Consider the following 10,046-nt stretch of genomic DNA (forward strand, 5'->3'; position numbering starts at 1 on the left):
CACGGAAATGTCTTTTTTTGTAGTGCCTACAAAGCCGAAGAGCCAAGACGAAGCCACTCCGAGGAGTTTGATGTCCTCGGCTTGAAGACCTGTTCGGGGGCTATGTCGGTCCCATCATAGTATGATGAGGACATCACTAACAAAGCTACACCCACAACCCCTACCGCTACATATATTGGACCAATTACTAGAGCTTGCGCACGCCAATTAAATTACCATGTACTTTCGTTTCTTGATAATGATTCTAATATTCATGAGAATATGATGCTGCCAAAATTGGATACATTTGTTTTGCTTATAAATGAAGGACCAAGAAATGGACAAGAACGATGAACATTAGAGCATGATCAAGCATGAAGAAGATGGCACGCACAAGGGGAGCAGGAACAGAGTCTCTGGTGGAGTTTTCAGCACTTTGCCTCTATCATAGTGGGCTGGGCCGAGGACCCCATGGTTCGTCAACAAGTGGATCAAGACTGTCGTCCCAAGGTGTACTCAAGATGGAATCCTCCAAACTTGGCGCATACTCCGAGACATATTTAAATCTTCGGAATGTAATCCCTAGATGACCTTATGTAAACCCTAGATACCCCAGTCCCTATATAAGCCGAGGGATTCTAGCTCGTAGGGTAGAGGATTAGACATTCACATACGATCTTGAAGTAGATCATCTTGTTCTTTGTACTCCCACACAATCAATGCAACAAAAGCATGATGTAGGGTTTTACCTCTCGTGAGGGCCTGAACCTGGGTAAACATCGCCTCCCTTGTCCACCCTACTATCATCTAACTAAGATCACCAGCTCGGGACCCCTACCCGAGCTCTGCCGGATTTAACCCCGGCACCCGCGACCCAGGAACCATCCACATAATCGAGTAGCAACCTCCATTAGACGCAATAGCCGCCAAAGAAGACGCCTCACCATCAACCTTCTCGTCCATATCCTGAAGAATAAATCATCCGGTGTTGTTTGAGGAACTCTAACTCCATTGTCTACCCTGAGGAATTGACCAAGGCCGGGAAGTGATCCAAAGATTGCCCCGAGATCGGCCCGAGCCAAAACCCGTAAGGACTCGTCGGCGGCAAAGGAGATAAAACTCAACGACGACATAGTCGACGGAGGAAAGAAACTCTAATCGAGAGGGTACTTGCCCCATTTTGAACTGAGAAGCTCCCCTAACCTATTTTTTTTGAATCTCTAACCTATTGTACGTATTAACTAATCACGTGTCACGAACCAACCTGTGGCTGGATGGTTAGGAGGACAGTGATATCCTCAACCCACTGAGGTTCTACGGTGACTTCGTAAAATCTCAAGATGACATGCCGACTCAGTTTCTCCGAGGTGCTCATAGGGGTAGCATGTGCATGTGTGCATTCATAGGGTAACAATATACACATATATATGAGCGCTTACGTCTGTACCGTGTTAAAAAAAAACTAATCAGTTTCCCTGAAAAAGGAAAACTAATCACGCGTCAAACTGGGCCTGATCTCGGGCACGTATACGGGCCGGCCAGGTCGGGTTCGCACCAAGACAGCCTAGCAGGCCCACACGGCAGACGCAGATCTAGGGCAAAACTGCCCCGAAGCAAACGGGCACCGTGAGATGCAGATCAAACCGCAGGCACGCCACCACCCATCCCCCTGTTTTAAGGCCCCAAACCCTCTCGAATCCGCCCCTCTCCTGCGCCGTCGTCCTCCTCCTCCTCGCCTCCCCGCGGCCACACCTCGACTCGCTCCCTCCCTCGAGGTAACCACCCCATCCTCACCCATCCCTCCCCCTTTCCCCGTTGCGTAGATCCGGTCTTAGCTGTTCTCGATCTTCAGTTCTAGGCTACATCTTCGATCTTTCCGAGGTGAATCGCGTGATTTTAGTTTCGCAATAAGTATCGTTTGGATTGGTGGTGTTTTGGTCTTCGATCTGGAGGGGCTGTAGGCGGTTGCTTAGATAGCTTGTGTTTCATCAGATCTAGGCTATTGGCTACGGATGTTTTGTTGGTTATTGATGCCGTTTAGGGGATTAGATCCGACGTGTTCTGTTCGTGAAATTGGGTTACGTCTCACATCCTTCGCTGTAGGAAGAATAATTTGCGGCAAAGAGCATCCTCATCGTAGTTGTTTTGTGGATATCCGTCGTATCTGTAATGGAAGTTGAGAAATAGAATAAATTCTTGCCTATTTTTTGCCTCAGTGAAGGTGAAGTCGATAGTAAATCAGCGAACGTGCTCCTATCGAAAACCAACTGAATGGATTTAGCCTATATTGCTTGTCAGTTTACATGATTGTTAACCCTATCTACCTAGTTGTTTTGAATCCACCAAAACCCTGTGCGTGATTTCTCTGGAACTGAATTATTTTTATGCCAATCAGTTATCTATCCACATACCTGCTGCATGTACAATGTCAATTGCTTGCCATCCAATTTATGATTTATGTGTCGATTTGATTAGTTATCTCCAAATCTCCCTTGTTTGTTCTTTGAAATCATTAGCTTGATTGCTCTGCTTGAGTTATTGGGGTCCAGTTGCATAGATAGGATAAGGATGCCATTAGTGTAAGCTGGGTTGTGGTTTTGTTGTCGAATTCCGCAGTTTGTGTGCAAAAATCCACTGTTCTTACGTCGTTCTCTCCTGTGCCAGTAGATCATCTGTGTCATCCTTTTGAGGCGAGATGGCGGCTACATTCAATGTTAACGCTGAGGCAGGCCTTCAAAAGCTTGATGGCTACCTTCTGTCTCGCAGTTACATCTCTGGGTATGTGTTCCATGCCATATTTGTTTACTAAATGGTTGTATTTGTGCCATCAGTCTTAACCTGTAAAACTATCATCTGTAGATACCAAGCTTCCAAGGATGACTTGGCTGTGTATTCTGAGTTCTCAGTTGCTCCACCATCGACCTGCACCAATGTTGCAAGGTGGTACAATCACATTGATGCGCTCCTGAAGCTGAGGTATGCACTCAAGCTAATTTCAATTGAAAGCAGCCTTTCATTTCCTGTTGTCACAGTAAGTGGTCCTAATTTCTGTAAATGATCTATTCATGTTCAGCGGGGTTACTGCGGCCGGTCAAGGTGTGAAGGTTCTGTCATCAGTTGTCCCTGAAACCTCAACTACTGATGTTGCTGAGGTTACAGCCATAACCCTTTTTCTTTGGGCAAATCTTATAACTTCTTTTGCACATGTGGCTGATTGTTATTGGGCGTTTGTGTGGTTTAAATCTTCCAGTCTCACAAGTATAACATCATGTATCCTGTACTTTGCAGGCTCCTGCAGCTGATGATGATGATGACAGTGATGTTGACCTTTTTGGAGAGGAAACCGAAGAGGAGAAGAAGGCAGCTGAAGAGCGTGCTGCCAAAGCAAAGGCTTCTACCAAGAAGAAAGAATGTATGTTATCCTACATTCTTTGTATTTTACTGTCTCATTTATAGCTTTGCATTTAACTACATTGCAAAGCATGTCTATTTACTAGTTCTAATAATGTTGTATGGCTGAAGCATTTATTTTGTACCCTCAACATTCGTAACTGAGTATTACTGAAGAATGTATGTTTTTTACACTGTACTTCATTGTTTCATCTATGGCTCTATGTGGCACTTCATTTACGAACATTGTTTTGAGCTACTGTTTGTGCTGTTAAACTTCAAAACTCAGTTTTTGTACTAACTTGGTACTTTTGTTGTTGTCAGCTGGCAAGTCATCAGTTTTGCTTGATGTTAAGCCATGGGATGATGAGACTGACATGGTCAAGCTAGAGGAAGCTGTCCGAAGCATCAAGATGGAGGGCCTTCTGTGGGGCGCTTGTATGTCACTACTTCTGAATGTTTTCTACTTAAATACTGGCGATGCCTGTTAATTTTTCTGTCTGCATAATTTACTTGTGTTCTGTAAATTTGAGCGTTTGCCATCCCCTTGCAGCCAAGCTCATGCCAGTTGGATATGGCATCAAGAAGCTTCAGATTATGATGACCATCATTGATGACCTTGTGTCCGTTGACACTCTGATTGAAGACCATCTCTGCGTTGAGCCAGCCAACGAGTACATCCAGAGCTGTGACATTGTTGCCTTCAACAAAATCTGTAAGTTCCTTGTGCCCGTTTAATTTCCTAGCCTACATGTGATGTGCTGGCTGTCCATTCCACACTAGGACTGTCTGTGTCTAGCTCTGGTCTCCATTTCATCTACACCAGCCATTTGTACTAACTTCGGTAAACCTGTTTTCCTGCAGAAATCTTCCTGAGGCAGGTGATGGCGGTCGGTGGACAATGCAGCAGCACAAACAATATATCTACAGTTTTCCGTTGCCATGATGGTTGTCGTAGCTAAAGCAGCATAACATATTCTGCCCTGTGAGGTTTTTGGACATTAGGTTGAGTTGGGTCGTAGTATTACTACTGAGTGCTATTTGCTTCGTATGAAATGAGACAATGTGGTTGATTCCTGTTGCTATTTTCTTCTGTCTGCCACCTTCATTGGAGCTACTTCTGTTGTCTGCCTACTTTTCTCCCTTGCGCTACCTGTTCTGCAACCCTGTAGCCATGTGTATTCGACTCTTTGCTGCCCTCCAGATGGCCGGCCCAAACTCGCATGCCAGGATCGCAGCTTCCCATCGTCCATCTCGCTACCCACATATGAGTATTACATGTCTGGCAGCCGCCTAGATCCATGGCTCAAATGCTGGTGGTTGCTGCAACATGGCCGTTGCCGATTGTAGCTAACGTTGTGGCTGGTTGCAACAAGAACAAACTATACTACTGGTTCCGGCTCTGCTTGTCTGTTGCAGCAAAACGAGATGCTGGTTCCAGCTGTGGCTTCGCCGGTAGCAGCAAACCAGCTGTAAGTTTGCTCATCGCTCGCCGGTTCTTGCAGCCGGTCGTAGATTTTTGTCGATGCTGCCGTTCGCCACTAGAGAGCTCGTTGTGGCACATCCGCTAGAGGGCCAACACCTCCGGCCGTGCATCGTGGCACGGGCGCCCTACATAGTCCGAGCACCTCCGCGGGTGCACACCCAAGACGCCTTGGCTGCACCTGAGTAAATTGCACAAAACCACCACTTTAAAAGCAAGGTTTGCGAAAACCACTACAATACATTTTTTTTGCAGAAAACATGTCTTCGATAATCTTTTTGCAAAAGACATTGATCGGCGGATCGGGCTCAGTTAAGTGAGTTTATGACAGGTGGGGCCTGTTTTTTGCCTATGTGGCATGACTTCTCGTGCCAGGTAGATTTTAATCTAAAATTACAAACTAGACCCTAGAATTTTACATAGACGCCCCTAAATCAAAAACGAAAAAGCAATTAGCCCCCGCTTCGACCACCCGGGGCCGGGATGCGGCCAGGGTGAAGCAGAGGGGCGCGGCGACCTGGCCGGGCGTTAGCGAAGCCGGCCGCGCGGACATAGCCGAGGCGACGCGGGGGGGGGGGGGGGGGGGGGGGGAGCCAGCAGCCGACGGTGGAGCAAGCGGCCACGGGCGCACCCGGCGGGCGCGGAGGCGGAGCCGGGCTGGCCAGGGAACCGGCCACGCGGGCAGGCGGACGCCTGCGAAGGGCGCGGACAAGGGGCTCGGCCCGGGTGGAGCCGGCGTGCAGGAGGCGGCAGCGGCAAGCCGGACGGCGCGGGACACGGAGCCGGCGTGCAGGAGGCGGCAGCGGCAAGCCGGACGGCGCGGGACGTGGAGCCGGCGTGCAGGAGGCGGCAGCGGCAAGCCGGACGGCGCGGGACGCGGAGCCGGCGCGGAGCAGAGGCGACGCTCGCGGGCTGGGATGCGGGCGCGAGCTGGTCTGGAGACGTTGGAGGCTGATTTGACCGGATCCGGTGATGGGCGACGACGGCGGCGACCTGCATCTTGGGGAGGGAGCGGCGGCGGCCTGCATCCTACGGAGGGAGGCGGCGACGGCTTGCGTCCTGTGGAGGGAGGCGACGGCTGCGGCCGTGGAGGTAGAGGCGGCGGCCCGCGTCCTGCGTAGGGAGCGTCGGCGGCCGTGGAGGGAGCAGTGGCGGAGTCCTGCGTCGTGCGGAGGGAGGGGCGGCGGTGGTCCGTGGAGGGAGCAACGGCGGGCATGCTAGTCGGCTGCGGAGCCCATGGGAAGGGTCTGGGCTGCATGGGGAAAAAAGTTGAGGGACTTTTTTGCTTTAAACCCAAACCGTTACGCCACGTAAGCAAAAACAGAGACCCATCTGTCATAAACTCGCTCAAACGACTCTAATCCGCCGATTAGTAGTTTTTGCAAAAAGATTACTGAAGACATGGTGTCTTTTGCAAAAAAATGTATTATAGTGGTTTTAGTAAATCTTGTCTTCAAAATGGTAGTTTTATGCAATTTACTCGTAGCACCACGATGGGTAGACATGGCACCCGCAGGGTTTGGGTATGGGTATTACGTGCCCATACCCGCACCCGCCCCAAAATTTTCCGCCCATACCTGTACCCATACTCGTGCCCCGGGTTTCAAATTGTTCCCATACCCGTACCCTGCTGGGTACGGGTAATACCAGCGGGTAAAAATACCCAGCTAGGCGTGTATACTTGGGAATTAAATATCAGCATTTTTGACACGTGTTGACAACATTTTAGCACATATATACAACATTTCAGCACATATATGCAGCATTTCGGCAAAAATATACAATATTTCAGCACATATATGCAGCAGCACAAATATACAATATTTCAGCGCATATATAGCTTTTCAGCACATATATATAGCATTTCAGCACATATACGCAACATTTCAGCACATCTGTTTCAGCACATAGATATATCTCATTTCAGCATTTCAACATAAATTTCAGCATTTCAGCACACACACACACATAAGTCATTTCAGCCACTTAAGTTCAACACACATGTTGGTTCAAGACAAATAAGTTCAACCTCAACACAAAAGTAGGTTCAACACACAAATAAGTTGGACACATAGTCATTGTAGCCACTTGAGCCTCTCCCACATGACACCAAACCAACTTGAGTAGATTTCATCTTGTACTCACTTCATGAGCCTTCGCATCTCAAACCGCCAAATCCTAATTTGGGAATTGTGAGACATGTGAACTTGAGAGCTTTATGCATACAAGATATGTTTGCAATTCTTAAGCACTAACCTGTATCCCTTCTTGAATGTCCTGAAGGCAAGTCCAAAAGCTAGCTTCTCCTGTGTAAGCATCTACAAAAGTAGACAAATGTCAACAACATGAAAAAAAGAGAAAATATTAATAATGTGCACTATTTACTCACCTTTGTACTTGTTTCTAAGCCAATCTTGTCAGCACATTAAAACCTCGACCATATCAGATGTCAATCGGCTTCTATGCTCATTGAGCTTTCTACCACTTGTACTAAAGGCTGATTCTGAAGCAACAGTTGTAACAGGAATAGCAAATATGTCTCTTGCAACTTTCCTTAAGGTTGGATACCTTGTTCCAGCCACCTTCCACCAATCCAACACATTAAACTTTTCAGTGTAAGGCACTAAACCATCATTCAAGTATTGCTCTATTTCACCTTAAAGTCTAGCAGTTGCAGGCATTTGCTGAGCTACAATGTTTTGGAACACACGCATGATTGCAGGAGCTTTCATTGTAGACAACATAGATTCTTCATCCGGTTTGTATGCCTCACTTTCCACTTCATAGTGGTCCAGCAATGAATGCAGACTAGCAACTATGTCATCAACTTTTGTAGTACATTCATAACAAGATGGCTCAATACCATGCAAAACATGGCAAAGCAAGCTACCAACATTTGCTTCTTGTACCGAGGATCAAGAAGTGTAGCTACAGCCATTAGACCTTGGATGTCGGTCCAATACTTATCAAATTTTTCAGCCATGCTTTTTGTCATGTTTTGGACAGTTTCGTTGCTAGAAGTTTCCCACTGCCTCATTTTTATTTTTATTTCACATATCTTAGGAAAGTAAACATTGGCAGTCACATAATCAGTTCCAGAAAATAGCTCAGTTACTTCAAAGAACAATCTAAGTCTCTCTACAACATCGGTAGCGAAAGCCCATTCTTCCGAACTAGGTAGCCACTCATATTGCTTGTCCTTTTCTTTTAAACGTTCAAACACAAGTCTATAAGGTAAAGCTATGTCAAGCATTGTGAAAGTAGAGTTCCACCTAGTCTTGCAATCAAGTCTCAACTTCCTTGTTATTTTTACTTTCTTATACTTGGCCATATCCTCAAATGTCTCTATCCTTTTGGGTGAGGCAGTCCAATATGCAACACTTTCACGGATGTTTTCTATAGCTGATTTCATGGCATCTAATCCATCCTTCACTACCAAATTCAAAATATGGGCACAACAACGCATGTGAAGTAGAGTACCTTCACAAAGAAGCTTACTTTTGCCTATCTTGCTCATAATCACCTCAATTGCCTTGTCGTTGACATTGCAATTATCAACTGTCACGGTCAAGAGCTTTTCATCTAGATTCCATTCGACCAATGACTCATGGAGGTTCTCAGCTATAACTTCTGCATTATGTGGTGCTGGCACATAAATAAACCTACAATATGCACACAAATGCAACAATTAGAGAGTTGGCAAAAGCTTAATGAACCGCCGAACATGTACATGAGAATGCAATATACCTCATGAGAATGTTCCTTAGCCTTCAAGACTCGTCGATGAAATGAGTTGTAATTGCCATATACCCCTTCTTTTGGCTATCGGAGGTCCACATATCGGTGGTCACTGCAACCCTTGATTGGACCATAGTCATGTACTCGATGGCCTTTTCCTTTCTATTTTATACCTTTCCTCAATGTCAGTTCTACAAAACAAAAGAAAAGGAATATTATTTAGTCATGCCAAAGAAGAAACATGAAGTAAAACAAAGGAAGACATATAAAATTACCTAATAGTATTTCTTGTATGCAACTTGAATAATGGTTGAAGTGCAGCAACAAATCTCCTAAAACCAATATGGTCCACCATAGACAAAGGATAATCATGCAAGACCAACATGTTCCCAAGCTCCGCTCTAGCATACTCTTGATCAAAAGTGTAGCTCTCCATGCTCACTTTCCCATCCTCATTGGCACTCACCTTCAATGAGGACTGACTCAAAGTTTTGCCACCCTTGGTCTTCAACTTCTTTTGAGTGCAAATCTTAAGATGTACCCCAAGATGCTTAGTTCCACTCCTCGATCCTGTGGTGAGTATCTTATGATACCAATTACATTTGGCCTTCCATTCTCCATTGATCCTCACCTTCTCCATTTCCAACCAAACCTTAGACGTAAGCTTGCGCGTAGAAGGTTGAATCTCCATCTCTTCGGCATCATCTTCTTTTCCATCGGAAACATAAATAGTATTTCCATCTTCATCGACGGACTCGATGGGGCTATCCTCTTGTCTTTGGCCATTGGTAGTTGTATCACTGCACAAAAAAATGACATCAATGAATTGGAAACTTGTACATGCCACAAAACAAATCATCTAATCGGAAAGTACACAAACATCATGTGTTATGCAAAAATAGTATAAGGTAAATTATCTAATAGTACTATACAAACAGCATGTTATATGCTCATTTTAACAACAACATGTTCAATATTAACTAAACAATCAAGGATAATATACAAGAGCATGCTCAATATTGACTAAACATCCATCAAGATATTAGAAGAATCAATTCATACATCATATACATTTATCAATAGATCAGTCATCAACACATTCATGCATCAAATCAAATAAATAAAGTGTCTTTGTGATGGACAGAACTATTCACCAAATTTTCGCCTTTTTCGTTGGCGGAGCAAATGTCTTCCTTATAGGAGCAGCCGGACGTTCTGTAGCAGAGCCACGGCCACGGCCACGACCACGCCCGACCTTGTAGCCACCGCGGCCATGACCATGCCCAGGCATCTGCCCTTTTGAAGGTGGCTGGAGGCGTGAGGAGCCAGGCAAAGAAGTGCACTTTGACGACCATGTTGTCCCGTGAGAACTATTCCCGTCGATGCCATCCACGGGACCTGCGTGAGGAAGCTTGCCGGCGTCGGACTGCTGCACCTCCTGGTTGTCTGCTATGCC

The 10,046-nt window shown here is 46.0% G+C and overlaps 1 protein-coding gene across 3 annotated transcripts; it reads left to right on the plus strand.

Moving 5' to 3' along the window:
* The first annotated feature begins 1,553 nt into the window (after nt 1–1,553).
* On the plus strand, nt 1,554–4,477 carry LOC125536317 (elongation factor 1-delta 1). Of its 3 annotated transcripts, XM_048699512.2 has the most exons (8): nt 1,554–1,754; nt 2,647–2,757; nt 2,839–2,955; nt 3,053–3,131; nt 3,268–3,391; nt 3,694–3,807; nt 3,923–4,084; nt 4,234–4,477. In XM_048699512.2, coding segments are annotated over exons 2-8 (681 nt in total). In that variant the 5' UTR covers nt 1,554–1,754; nt 2,647–2,674; the 3' UTR covers nt 4,236–4,477. The 3 variants fall into 3 exon arrangements, with proteins under 3 accessions (XP_048555469.2, XP_048555467.2, XP_048555468.2); XM_048699510.2 differs by having other exon boundaries at nt 3,923–4,279; XM_048699511.2 differs by having other exon boundaries at nt 1,602–1,754; nt 2,644–2,757; nt 3,923–4,279.
* Nucleotides 4,478–10,046: the final 5,569 nt, after the last annotated feature.

Source organism: Triticum urartu, chromosome 2A (genome assembly GCF_056163025.1).
Source record: "Triticum urartu cultivar PI428250 chromosome 2A, HENAU_Tu73, whole genome shotgun sequence".
NCBI lineage: Eukaryota > Viridiplantae > Streptophyta > Magnoliopsida > Poales > Poaceae > Triticum > Triticum urartu.